The sequence below is a fragment of the Centroberyx gerrardi genome, chromosome 7 (assembly GCF_048128805.1).
Source record: "Centroberyx gerrardi isolate f3 chromosome 7, fCenGer3.hap1.cur.20231027, whole genome shotgun sequence".
Taxonomy (NCBI): Eukaryota; Metazoa; Chordata; class Actinopteri; order Beryciformes; family Berycidae; genus Centroberyx; species Centroberyx gerrardi.
This window is the reverse complement of record NC_136003.1, coordinates 24,651,991-24,665,519: the sequence shown is the minus strand read 5'-3', so window position 1 is coordinate 24,665,519 and position 13,529 is coordinate 24,651,991. Positions and strand designations below refer to the sequence as shown.

Sequence of the window (13,529 nt, the reverse complement as noted above, 5' to 3'; positions counted from 1 at the left end):
GTAGGAGAATTATAAATATTATTAAGGGATTGGACTAAAATTATTACACCAGGTTAGTCTGACATCTCCCCAGTTTACAGCAGTGCGAGGCAAACCGAGGCCACAAAGCTTTAAGAGGCCTTGACAGTACGATGTCACTGCTGCCAAGATAAATAACCGGAGATTGTTTAAGGAAACAGGACTGTTACCATTCCAGCGCCAGCAGCATGGCAAATAGTTTTATTCAGCTTACTGGTTACACGTATCAACTAATATCTGATTCAGTGTGAACAGTTTAAAAACCAAAAACAAAAGATGTGTGACAAACCAAAGTTAAAAGAAACACATGCAGGTGAAGTCTAAAGATTCAAAACATTTATTTTCAGTTGATAATTTATTAGACTTTCTTCATAAAAACGCTGACATTACAGACCGTTTTAAAGCAACATTGTTTCCTGTGAAGAATCCATGACACCTGCTTTATAATGAAATGAAGTGAGGAAGAGACACGTGTGGGAATGAGAAAGATACAGAAACAAAGACTGTGAGAAAGAAACAGGAAGAGGGAGGGAGAAGTGGAGAGAGGGAACAGTACAGTGTGAACCTTTCTTTTCACCCTAAATATTAATAACACTACGCTTTCTCCTGGTTTATTCCGTACACCAGTGGGAGATGTCCATGTGCACCGAGCCTTTTCCCGGTTACCAGGGTCACATGAAGACAAACACTAGTCGGACATCTTGAGGACTTGCCAGCTTTACGTGTTTCCGGTATGTGCGAGGCGGTAATAGGCGCCTCTGTGGAGGGAGATGGGTAGAGGGATGGGGGGGGAGTATGTGTGTTTCAGGACTGTCAGGGAAAAGGAAGGGGGTCGCATGATGGGACCGATCACTCAACAAATCAACCTAAGGACTAAAACTAATGTTCCTAAATGTATCATGGCTTGCTCATTTGGTTAATTGATCATTTTGTTAATTTCATCAGGTAGTTTAAGATGTAATGTATTTTATAGAGTGTAAAGGAATCTTCATTACCGAAAACTCAATTGACTTCTGCTTGTTCTCTGCCCTCCTCTGCCCATTTCTTCCAGTCCCCAGTGATTTCCACCTGACCCTGGTGCCCCTCCGTTTCCACCCCCTAGAGACTAAACCCAGACTTGCCCTTGCGGTCGGCAGTGGAGGCGGACGAACCGCGCGTTACTGCCTCCTCTGACTGGACGCCATTGCTCTCGTCGCCTTGCTCCGCCCCCTCGGCCTGCGGCTTGATGATATGGCCCAGTAAGAGAGCCAGCAGGTTGGCCTGGTCTTCCTGGCTGAGGGGCGGGTCTCCGGACGCCGGCGACAGCTCCTGGGGTTCGGGAGGCGGCTCCGGGGGCTGGGACCGGGCGGCACACGGGGCCTGGTCCTCTGGAGCCCCCTGGTGGTGGGAGGCCTCGTTGAGGGCGGACAGAGACTGGCTGAGGCTCTCTGGGTTGGAGACGTTCAGGAGCTGAGCCACCTGGGGCAGACTGAGGTCCGTCTGCCCCTGGAGCAGGTTCAGCAGCACAGCCAGCTCGGTCTGATTCAACTGCTCTGCTGCAGCTCCCAGGCCTGAACACACACACACACACAAAACCACAGTCACAACCAGTAGGTGTGCTAAATGGTATACTGTGCAAGCAAAAAGGCTCCTATACATTTTTCCCTGATCAAATTCCTTTTTGATGACATGCAGCGCAACTTTGTCAGCAGCTGTGTTTACATTATTTGGTTTTGCTTTGGAAACAAACTAATACTAGGAGATAAATCAGAAAATTCTGTATCAGTGTAATTAACACATTTTTATTTGGGTTATCATTCCATCAAAGTTACCTAAATCTGCCTACAAAGGCATATTCCACTTTTCCAGGTTTTCCATGATTGTAGACACCGTGAAACAATGCAGGATTGTTGTGTCTCCGATACAAAGGATATCTACTGTCCAAGGCTGTTGCAGTTAAATGCTTGTGAGTGGCAGCTGTTACCTGACAGCTCATTGGCTGAGATAGCTGCGGAGGGCGGTCTTCCAGGCGGAGGGGGCGGGGCTCCGGCTGGGCTGGCTTGAGGCCGACTGTTCTCTCCACTAGAGGTCCCTGTCGGGTCCTTACGGGGCACTTTGGGCACAGGCACATCCTCGGGCAGCCCGCTCTGACGTGCACGCCGTCTCTTCTTACTCCACAGCTCGTGGCAGTCCTGGTGGTGAGGGAGACTGGAGACAGAGGGCAGATACACAAAAAATAACAGATAAAGGGCACAGTGATAAAAACAGAAACATCGAACAGAGCAGTAGAGAAGTAAAACAAGCCTAAGATTAAACTTTAATGATCCACACGGGGAAATTGGGTTGCTAGTAACGGGATACAGCAAAGAAAAATAGAATATAAGTAAGAATAGACCAAATTAAATATAGAGCAACCGACAACTACAACACTACAATATATAAAGTAGAACTATATGAATGAAAAGTATGAAAATATATGAATTATGCAGGATGTGCAAATAACAGCAGTATAACAGAGAAAGAAGACAAAAAAGGAATGAAAACTTTGTATTTCATTTTAAATTTGAAAATACACAAATATAACTATATGCAGTATGAAAATCTGCATTCTTTCTAAATAATACAGTTATACACAACACATAATAAATGAGAAAATGTGAATTTATGAGATACAAGAACAGGTGAATGAGAGTAATGAAGTGGACAGATTGATATTCTGGTGATGCGGCAGGTGGAAGCCGAGGCCGTGTGGCTACTGACTCGGGCGGCGGCATCTTGCTGGGCTCCACATCACACAGGAAGTCACTGTTGAGAGCCTGCTCCGATGTGCAGCGCCGTGCGGGGTCAAGGGTCAGCATGCGGTCCAGCAAGTCCAGAGCATGACTAGGCAAACTGAGTAGAGGGAGAGAGAACGAGATTTTTCAACACCAGAAACGGACGAAAAGGTTAGATCGCGGCTACAGCGCAGGATTGGGAACGGCGCAGTAGAGCTACATACAAGGCAAACTCCTCCCGCAGCCGTCGGCGGTACTGCTTCTTGGGTTTCATGGTGTTGAAGAGGGGAAGTTTAATGACGTCAGGCCAGGCGGCAGGGCAGGGACTCCCACACAGACGGCTATGCAGAAGGACAGAAGTAGAGACAAAGTCAGGGCGGGGAGAAAGAGAGGAATGGAGGTGTGAACCTTGCAGCAGAGGTTTTTATTGGAGGGGTTGTGTTCAGGGAAGAGCGGCGTACCTGATGAGCTCCAGCTGCAGGAGCTCCTGATTGGCCTGGAAGATGGGCTTCTTGGTGAAAAGCTCTCCCAGAATGCACCTGAGCCACGACAGGCAATGGGTACAGGTAGTTAGTAACAACAAGGACATACACAACTGGATAGGTGTCATTAACCACTGTACAAACAAGTACAGTCCCGGAGTGTATTTGTGGTAGTGCAAGCTACTGTTAGCTAGCTAAAAACAATTTAAAAACACATTATAAAAGTGCAAATATCTGCCATAAACCATATCAGACAGGGTTGTGAATTGTGACCAAAACAATCCTACCATTTAGTAAGTACATGTATTTCCAACAGTATACATCCAAAAAAGAGAACATTGTTCCTCAGATGTTGGCATGAGTAATCAAACATAAAGTCAACAGAATACAACAAGAAGAGGATTGTGGAAGATGTGTGAAAGTTTGTGGCTGAGGTGTGAAGATTCATAAGTATAAATTAGACTTTTACTGCCTCTAGATGCCCACGGTACCATGGGACTAATGTTACAAACATCCAGTCTTCTCATGATGTTGCCAACACCTTTTGCAAGTAAAAACATATTTACTTCCAATACATGTGTAATTTTTTTTTATAGAAGTGAAAAGTTAGATTTCCTCCCTTTCCATAAAAACAAATAACCAGGGTAATGGTTCTTTGCAGCGACTTTCAAACCACTGTGGGTGGGGAAGCTTTCATCTAGTGAGAGGCTATTGAGTAGGCATGTTTGTACTCTGGTATAAACACCTCTAGTTTGTGGATCACTTCTTAAAAACAACACAAAGCAGCTCTGATGTTTTCTCATAATCTAGTTCATTGAGCAGGCTACTTTCCTGTGTTCTGTTTGCAACACAGTGAGTCTACGTTACATGAGAAGAAGAAAGTTATAGAGTGCATAAAAGTAATATGAATAAAAGAAGGTAAAACGGATGAATATGCAAATGTGCTGCCATGACTGTGAGGGTCATACTCACCCACAGCTCCATACATCGATGGCTGGAGAGTACCTCTCTTCTCCCAACAGGAGCTCAGGTGGGCGGTACCATAGAGTGATTACTTTATTAGTGTACGGCCGACTGAGGGGCAAGGAAAGAGAGAGGGCAGAGAGACTCAGCACACCTTCACAGAGCATCTATGCCCCCCAGTGCCCAAACATCAACACTTCAGCTTTCAGTGAGAGGGAGTACAAAGCGACAGACAGCACTATCTAGTGGAGGCAAATGCAAGCTCATGGTAATGTTTAACTACCTCACCAACCATCACAGAGACCACATTCAACTGTACATTGAGCTCAAATCTGAAATTCTCTATATAGAATCAAGCGGCTGTGTTCCCCATCCACTGCAAAAATACAAATATGTAGATGACAGACATTCTTATCTTACCTTTCCTCTGAATTGTAGAGTCGGGCCAAACCAAAGTCAGCCAGTTTGATCTGACCACTGTACAAACAAACACACATCGCAAAAATCTGAGATTAGGAGACAGTCCAGTACCATGGAGCATGAGAAAGCATACTCTGGCAACACTAATTACACAATACTAGACACTATCTAAACCTCAAAATCCAGCTCAGTCCATTGTTTAACTTCGCCAGGCAGGTATTTCGACTAAATTTAAATTGCATTTGCAACCCAATCTGATACTGAGTATCTGCTGATACTGAGCAACAATGCAGTAGTTTTGTAATTAATTGAAAAATGTTTCTTTTTACACTGCACTTAGTAAAGTAGAGCACAAATCATTCCAGTGCACGTTCAAACTGAGCAGTGACATGGGGCAGACGTCTGAACTCACGATTTCTCCAATTACTCCATTTCTATAGCAGGGTAGTTTATCTTGTTTTTTTCCAGTGCTTTCTCTAATGTTTTCATCTTCGGTGCAGATTTCTACTTTTACTATCCATGAGAACTCATTGCACTCAAATGGTGTTTCTTCAAGTGCCTGATTATATTAGTTGTATTGTAATTAGCTTTTCTGCTGCCACTCGCATTGCAAACATTACAATTAGCTGTTGTGTGTGTACCCAGCTGCTTTCAAACCATGTGGCGCGCTGCTGTAAGCAGTAGATGACGCTTGCTTACGGCAAATACTTTTTTACGTCAATTTAAAAAAACTTCTCAAGGATCGGATCGTATTCCAATACTGGATATCGGATCGGAGCATCCCCAGCTGCGGATACAACCAGAGTAGAAATCACTCTCTTCATATATGACGCTGCTGCACTTTATTCCTGGTGTCAGTGTCTTGTACCCTACCTGTTGTTGAGCAGTATGTTGGAGCATTTGATGTCTCTGTGCAGGAAGTTCTTTTTGTGGCAGTAGTCCAGACCCTCCATCAGCTGGCGCATGAAGCTGCGGATGTGCTCATGGGAGAACTGGACCAGGCCCGACTCCAGCAGGCCCATCAGGTCATGGTCCATGTACTCAAACACCAGGTAAAATGCACCTGAACACACAGGGAAGATGTTGTCATAAACAAAATGCATTCACACACACACACACACAGCTTAGCCTGGAGGTTAGAGGAGGTTACCGTGTTTGAATCCCCCGTCAACTGGGGAAAATCTGGGTGAGGAAAGTGAATGACAACTAGTGTTTCTGCTCATTTCCTGCATTCCCTTACTGTTTTACATCGTAGACCATTTTCAAGTGCTTTTATCATGTTATGTTTGCTATTTTTCCCTCATCTTAAGAAGAGAAGGAGGAGTATTCACCTCCCCAGTATTCTTCGGAGGTGCTGGCTGACGGTGATCAACTCATAAAAAGAGAATGCAAAGCCGCACACTCATCATCTGCTCCAAGGACATCATTTATGTTGAACCAACGTTTTGCCTTCGTCAGGGCAGCCTGACTGTGTGCCGAAATGGTGGTTCAAAATAAATGGTATCCTTGGAGCACATGACAAGTGTGTGGCTTTCCATTCTCTTTAAAAGTAAGAAGCGCTGTCTAAATATTACAAGGTACTCCCACTTAAGGCCACCAATTGTAAGCCGTAATTGTATAAAATCAAGTTTCATTTTCTGTTTAATTTTACGGACAACAGCTGGCAAAAGCGTCTTGCTTTGGTATGTCTGTTGGCTTGAATGTGTTGTGACTGACAGAAGGCGGGTCCTAACATAACCGCAGAGAACATTAGCTATTGGTTGTTTTAATCAGAGAAGCAGAAAGCAGAAGTAAGAACGCCTTCCTGTCTCGGCTATCCTCAATGCGTGCATTAATTTGAAACGATGACTGCAACTTCTTTCAAAATGTAATTTACAGTGTTCTGATGCAAATTGGCAAAATGCAGTTGTCAGTAGGGTTGGGTATCGAGAACCGGTACCGAATAATAATAATAATAATAATAATAATAATAATAAGCTTGAGTTTTGAATCCACTTAGCGAATCCTAAAAGTATATTTTCAGTCACCCACGTAAAACAACTGAAATGAATTGAGCATTACAATATACACTTTTAATCAACTGCCAGGACCCACTGAAATGCAACTGTGAAATGCAACGTCACATTGATACCTTGTACGTCAACCGCATGTGTAGATTTTACATGACTTCGACGAAAATGCAGATAATGCAAAATGTAATACATGCAGCAAGCTAATTTATTTCATGTAAGGAAGGAACACATCCAATACGATGAGTTGTTTCCTATGCTGTTTGGAATTGAATGGGAGTGAATGAGCCCGAGAGGAATGGAAAACTGCTTTAAAATATATTTAATCATGGCACATGCATGTAAAAACTGTCACAATTAACATTAAAGGGATGGAAAATGTAAAAAATAGTCAAAGACTCAAATCACACAGGAACTGTCCTTCAAACTGCTACACTGTAGCTGCTCAGTGGCTAACAGCAAAACACTGTGGTTTTACTGGGAAACACACTTGTGAAAGCGTGGAACTGGTTAAATGTGAAGCAGGTGTTCCTGAAAAATCCAGGTTTCCCTGGATTAGACAATGTACAATCACTATCCCAGTCTCACACACACTCTCGCACAAACTCATACATATCTTGCCTTACCTTTGTCCTTTTTGAAGTCGAGCGCGTCCTGCTTGTCAGTGACGATCTCCTTCATGTTGACAACGCTGCGATGGTTGAGCTGTCGCAGGATCTTGATCTCTCTGATGGCCGTGATGGGAAAACCTTCCTTTTCATTGTCCAAACGCACCTTCTTCAGAGCCACCAGCTCACCTGGTACAGGTAGAGAGAGTATTCAGAACCAGGTCACATTTAGGGTGTCTTCTCCCCTTATTCCAATATAAAACAAACTACATGTAGGCAGTACATTGACTTGAGTCCAGCTCATATTCTCACCAGTGTCTTTGTCCTTGGCCTTGTACACTTGGCCATAGGTGCCCTCCCCTATGATGCCGATTATGTCAAATTTATCTACACAGCGTTTTCCCCAGTCACTCTGGGTCTGTTTGCGCTCACCATATCGTGGGCAGCAAAACCTAGAAACCATCAAAAAGTGGTGGACAAAAACAGATTAGATTTACAGTGGGATTAAGAAAGGCAGATTAGAGTTGGGTGAGTAATAAAAGACACTGACTTTGGTCTCTTCTTAAGGGCCGGCTGGGGCAGCGGAGGAGGCTGGCGGATGGGGGACTGCGGGGGCGAGGCGTCGCCTCCAGCCAGGGTGGGGGGCAAGGGGAGGTCGATTAGTGACGGCCGGCTGCGCACTTCCTTCTCCTTCCTGGACTGCCTCTGAGGAGGGGTGGACTTCTTTGGACTGAGTTTTAAAGAAAAAGCATTTGTTAAGAAACAGAACAGAAGCAGCCATTGTATTTGCACTCAATCCAAATGTGCACCATTCTCTCTTGTTAATGTAGTCTTTTTTTTAATCTGCATATGTTATAAACCTCGTAGAACATCACTCAAGACATTTTCCAAATCGTCCAAAGATCGATCCGTAGATTGGCTTACAAATGATCCACCCAGCAGCTTGTATGTCAAAAAAAATCTTGACTTTTGTAAATGTTTTGAATGTTAGAGGAGAAATGTGCCAATACTGCCTCACATGGTCAGTAGTAAACTCCTTATATGAAGGCTAGTTAGAAGCTTTGAAGCCTTGGTAAGAAAAAATATCCACAAGTGCAGACTTTGTCAGACAATGTTTTTGTTTTTGAAGTAATAATTTTCACTTGATAACCTCATTGACTGGGGGTGAACATTGTTTCGTTTAGTGAGCTGGAAGTTGGGAAATTCAAATAAAAAGGAATAACAAAATAAAAGTTGAGATCTTATTAAAATACGAACTGCATGGTAAGGCATTAGTATACAGAATTTACCTGATCATAACAATTTAAAACAGGTGATGACTTGAGTGATGTTCTATGAGGTATGTAACATAACGATAAATAGGGCAATACATCTTAGAGATGGAGTTTAGTGTGATGTTTTCTCCATACAAGTGATCGACATGTGTTGGGGCTAGTGTGCAGTGTGACGTGTGTAGGTGTTGAGGTGTCTCACCTGTCCTGAGCGTCTCCCAGCAGCATGGGTGGTAGAGGCAGCAGGGGCAGGGTGGAGGTCTTGTGGAGTGGGGTCTGGCGGACCGGGCTACGTGTGGGAAGAGGAGCCGGAGATTTGGGCTGGGATGTGACTGACAGGACCGTAAGAGGTTGAAAACCTGCTTCTGACAGAGGTGGAGGTGGTGGAGCCTGGGTGACCGGACCGGGTGGCAGAGGGGGAGAGGTCTGCGGCAGAGGAGGTGCAGGAGAGGAGGAGGAAGAGGATGGTGGAGGTGCAATACCCTGATCTTCGCCACTGGGAGTGTCCTGGGGTAAATGCATCGAGGGCGGGGGCTGAGGCTCAGCTGCCGCCCCCGAGTCTCTCTCCGGCTGCGGAGCCTCGGCTTTAGCCGGCCGAGACGAGGCGGAGGAGCCTGTGGTTTTGCGCGCCGACGGAGGAGGTGAAGCGCCGCTGCTGCCACGAGCGGCCGCCACAGCCGCCACAGCAGCCTGGCGCTCCTTCTTCCTGCGGCTCAGCTCTGCTCCCAAGCTGGAGTTGAGTGGCAGACGGGAGGAGGAAGGAGGGGAGCGGCTGGTTGGTCGGCTGCTATGGGAGCTGCCTCCTGCCCCTCCGGAGGAAGTGTGTCTCTTGTTACGAGAACGAGAGGAGGAGCGACGGGAAGAGGAGTACAGCAGGGGGGAGCGACTCCTGGAGCGGCCCGATCGTCTACAAAAATAATAACAATAAGAACATCATTTCAATTCCTATTGCCTCTTCTTGAAGTGAGCAGTCAGTAGAAAACAGCAGAGAGTGTATGTGGGCTTTGACAATGCTTTAAAAGGGAATAACAGATTTAGTGCATAGTGGGTAGTAAGCTGAAACAACCTCTTCCACCACAAGATAAAATGTCTCTTGATCATATTATAATGAAAGCAAAACCATTCAGGCCTTATGGTTGGGAATGAATCAGCATTTAACATAGAGTGAAGTAGGCCAACAGAGAGACAACTGTTGCTCTCAAAACCAAAAGACAGTTTGGATCCAACACTAGAGTGAATTGGGGTGACACAATAACCTGTTCCCTGTCTCATTTCCTTTTTTTAGTTCTCAAACTGTAGACTCCATTAATTTAGGCTTATCTAACCATTACTCAGGTGAAGACCGCGGAATTCGACTTCATCAGCTTCATTAAAATGTATCACCTCACACGGTTTTGCAGTACAGCCCTTCCCCCCGGTGTCAAGTGTCTATCTTATTATCGACACACCTCTCCTGCAAGCTCCTCACACCAACCGCAGCTCAAAGTTAGCTCATATCTTGCAATGCCAAAATAAAATGGCTGAATAAACAGTGCAACCACCCTCCTGTCCTGACACTACCTCTTACTCTCCTGACACTCAGACCTCCAACGCACCTCAGAGGATTTTCTGGTCTATGGGATGGAGCTTCAACATGGAGAACCATGTGCTCTCCTGACTCTTACAGTCAACTTCCTATTCACAGCCAAGGGTTTAGCTGGAGGGAGGAGATCACTGCAGGTTGAACAGGTCTGTCTGACTTTAAATTTTGCACTGCAAGTTGCTCATATCTATAGTTTAACAGCCCAATACATGGTAATCTGGAACCACAGGCATAAAAATTTGCATGTGTTTTGATCTGGGATGACTGGTCATGTCATGACTATGCAAAAATGAGTAACTGTAATTGCTTGAGAGGTAAATCGGTGTCACATCAGTTGACCTATTCCATTAAATTATCAATAAGGGCTCTGACCTGCAAGGCCTCCCCTATCAGTCTAAGCTGTGTAACTTCTCAGTACATACGCCTCTAGTATGTAGTGGGGATCCTAGATACTCACCGTGACATGGGGCTGGTGCTGGAGGACCTGCGGGTCCCATATGGGCTGATGGACCGTCTCCGTGAGTAGGGGCTGTTGTCCCTCTCGTAGCTGGAGGACCGGTGTCTGCTGCCATAGGGGCTGTCTGATCTCTGCCTGCTGCGGTAGGGACTGGGGCTCTGCTGGGCCACCCTGCGCCTGTGGTAGCTGTCCTCCCCCTGCTGCCCATACCCACTGCCCACTGGACTGTCACTGGGGGACAGGGCAGAGCCTGCGCCCTTCCGGCGGGGGCTCCCCCTGCTTGAAGGCTTGCCCTTGGGGCTGGACTTGTGGCTCTTGGAGGACTTGCGGTGGCTCCTGTCTGTCCGGCTCCTCTGGGAGGAGCTGCGGCTGCCCTCCCCACGGCCTTCTCTCCGTTGCTGCCTGTCTTTGCGAGACTTCCCTGAGCGGCTGCTCTCCTTGCTGCGAGATGAGGATGTGGAGGAAGTAGTGCTACCTACACTGGCTGCAGGCTGTACCTGGGAGGAGAGCGTCAGCTCCCCGCGCTTTGACCCGGAGTCCCCCTCTGGCTGGTCCTGGCGCCTGGATGAGGAGCCCTGCACTGAGGATGCCACAGAGGCAACCTTCTCCTTGCTCTTTCCAGAGCTCCCCTTCTCACGGTCCTTGCTACTCTTTTTCTTGTGACCATGATCCCCATCCCCAGAATCTTTAACTTTGCTAGGGTCCTTGGACTTTTTTCGAGAGTGCCTGTGCCCCTTGTTCTCTCTGCCTCCGGCGTCGCCCACGTCGTCCCTGTCGTAGTCTGAGGAGGGCTCCAGCCGGTCCCGGGTCCCCCGCTCCGAGGGTTTGGAGGAAGGTGGGTCCGAGAAAGTGTCAGAGTCGGAGCTGATATCATCATACTCCACCAGAGGCTTCACCGTATTGACAGCAGGAGGCGCCGTATCACCGAGGGTAGAAACTTCAGGGCCCGTTGCCACCGAGGATTCACGACCATGTTTGGTTGATTTATGCCGTTTGCGCCTCGAAGAGGAAGAGGAAGAAGACATTGAAGATTTTAACTGCACCTTGTCGTCTTTGCTCGTCATGCTTCCCGCAGAGGTATGAGGCGGGGCCTGGGTCTGCTGTAGCCCACCGCTGATGCTCGATTCCTGTTTCCTCTTGGTCCCATGGTGTCGGTCCGACCCAGGCATCCCTCACGTCGGCGACGGTACCTCTCCTGCGACCGGGCCTCGGTGGCCCAGCCAATTCATTCACGGGAGAACGGTACTCCAAAATGCCAAAAAAAAAAGTGTTACAAACAAGCAGAAACGGGACGAGAAAATACACAAAATAAACAAACCAGGCCGCTCACGTCCAGTCCTCCTTAACGCCAGTTCATTCCATTGAGATCGCCAACATAGTTTGTCAAAGTAGAAAAATGCCAAGGTGGTTTTCCAGTGCTGTAAAGTCTGTGCTTTGAATTAGTCAATGAATGAAAAAGATCCAAACCAAACATCGGAGCATTGTGGTCTCGTCTCCGTTTCTATTTAGCTAGCTCTGCTAGCTAATGCTGAGCAGCTAGCGTGCTGATTCGTGAAAAAGAAAAAAGTCCCTTTGTGAAAGCTGTCCTTGTCCGGTGCCAAGTTAAGTAAAGGTGTATTTATTCCACAGAATTACGGTTTTGGCGTTCAGAAACAAGCAAAGGCCGGCATTAAAAGGCGCTCTTGTTTCTCGAACAAAATGAAAACTTGACCCGGTTGGTACTGTTTACATGTTCCCTTTAATGTAAATTGTATCCCCTATAAATTCAATATTGATCAGAAATCATAGTATATTCGTGTGCAGTAAATGTTCCAGTTTATTATCAATGGCTCTGGGAATCAACCAGGCCTATATTTAGGGCGATGCTGGTGGATTTAATAACATCCACAGCCCTATCTGAAGGAGACTACAAACGCCATTGTGGCTCCTGTGACTAGCAGGTTTTCCGCACAGTGGAATGAACCGGAAACTCGGGACGCTGTCAATCTTCGACGTATCTTAGCAACGTCCTATCACGAGAGATAACCCGCCTTCTGTACTCGTGGTGGCGCGCCAGCGACGCAGTATTCTGGGCCTGCACGGAGGAAAGTTAATAAGGTGACACACGAGTCTGCACAAGTAAAGTATTTGTTTAAACCAGTCAGGGGAATTAGCTGGTTTTCAGCTGAAACGTTTTTTAATTATTTGTATATTGAATTGTATAAAGATGAACAACATGTAGTACACAAGGATGACACGAGGATATGCAAGGGAAAAAAGTGTAAATCAGATACAAACACTCAACAATTAGATAAATCAGATATATCAGATGTTGGTCACCTTAGGGATAGCTGAAACGTTTAAAATTAATGAAAACAAAAGTATATAGGTTCGGCCTCATCAGTAAATGTGAGTATCAGGATCATGGCAAGTTTTAAATGTTACTAATTTTGAGGCAGCAGGCAAGGTGGCGCATCAATAGATTTGCTATACAAGACAGTGTGTAAGATGATTGCATTAATGTTGAAATTCATATTGTGGTGGATGTTTGCACTTTCAATGTTAACTTTAGACAATTGTGCCATTAAAACAAATAAACAAACTAACTGGTGGCTGCTTCACACAAGAAAGTCATCTTGATAAATCTGAAAAGAACGAGAGAAAAGTAAGGAGCCAACCATTGACATTCTCAGTGAGAGCTTACATTCATTTGGCATTTCATTACCAAATGAAAATCTTGGCTGTCAATAAAAAAAAGGGTTTTATTTGTAGTAGCCAACATAAACTACCTTCCATCTCCATCGCATTGATAGCACAGATTGTTAGATAACTTAACACTGAGCATAAAGACACCAAAGTCATTTTACATGTATAGTGGCATTTGTTTTGTGCAAATTACTTATGCATTTTAATAGTTGGCATTATCATCGAAAAGCATTTTAAAATCCACCTCAGGCAATGCAACAGTCCAAGCAGTGCAACAGGAA

The 13,529-nt window shown here is 45.7% G+C and overlaps 1 protein-coding gene across 3 annotated transcripts in view; it reads right to left on the bottom strand.

Moving 5' to 3' along the window:
- The window catches only part of cdk12 (cyclin dependent kinase 12), a 30,131-nt gene extending 17,654 nt beyond the window's left edge, over positions 1-12,477 (bottom strand). For all 3 annotated transcript variants that reach the window (XR_011785013.2, XR_011785014.2, XM_071909814.2), the window contains exons 1-13: positions 10,564-12,477; positions 8,727-9,431; positions 7,804-7,983; positions 7,566-7,705; positions 7,272-7,442; positions 5,510-5,699; positions 4,637-4,693; positions 4,226-4,327; positions 3,233-3,310; positions 2,996-3,112; positions 2,758-2,889; positions 1,982-2,205; positions 1,140-1,568 (exon numbers count right to left, since the gene is read on the bottom strand). Coding sequence is in view for 1 of the 3 variants with exons in the window: in XM_071909814.2 (XP_071765915.2) it covers positions 1,140-1,568; positions 1,982-2,205; positions 2,758-2,889; positions 2,996-3,112; positions 3,233-3,310; positions 4,226-4,327; positions 4,637-4,693; positions 5,510-5,699; positions 7,272-7,442; positions 7,566-7,705; positions 7,804-7,983; positions 8,727-9,431; positions 10,564-11,732 (3,694 nt within the window). In the remaining 2 variants the exon portion in view is untranslated. The remainder of the gene's footprint in view (positions 1-1,139; positions 1,569-1,981; positions 2,206-2,757; positions 2,890-2,995; positions 3,113-3,232; positions 3,311-4,225; positions 4,328-4,636; positions 4,694-5,509; positions 5,700-7,271; positions 7,443-7,565; positions 7,706-7,803; positions 7,984-8,726; positions 9,432-10,563) is intronic.
- Between the last annotated feature and the right edge of the window lie 1,052 nt (positions 12,478-13,529).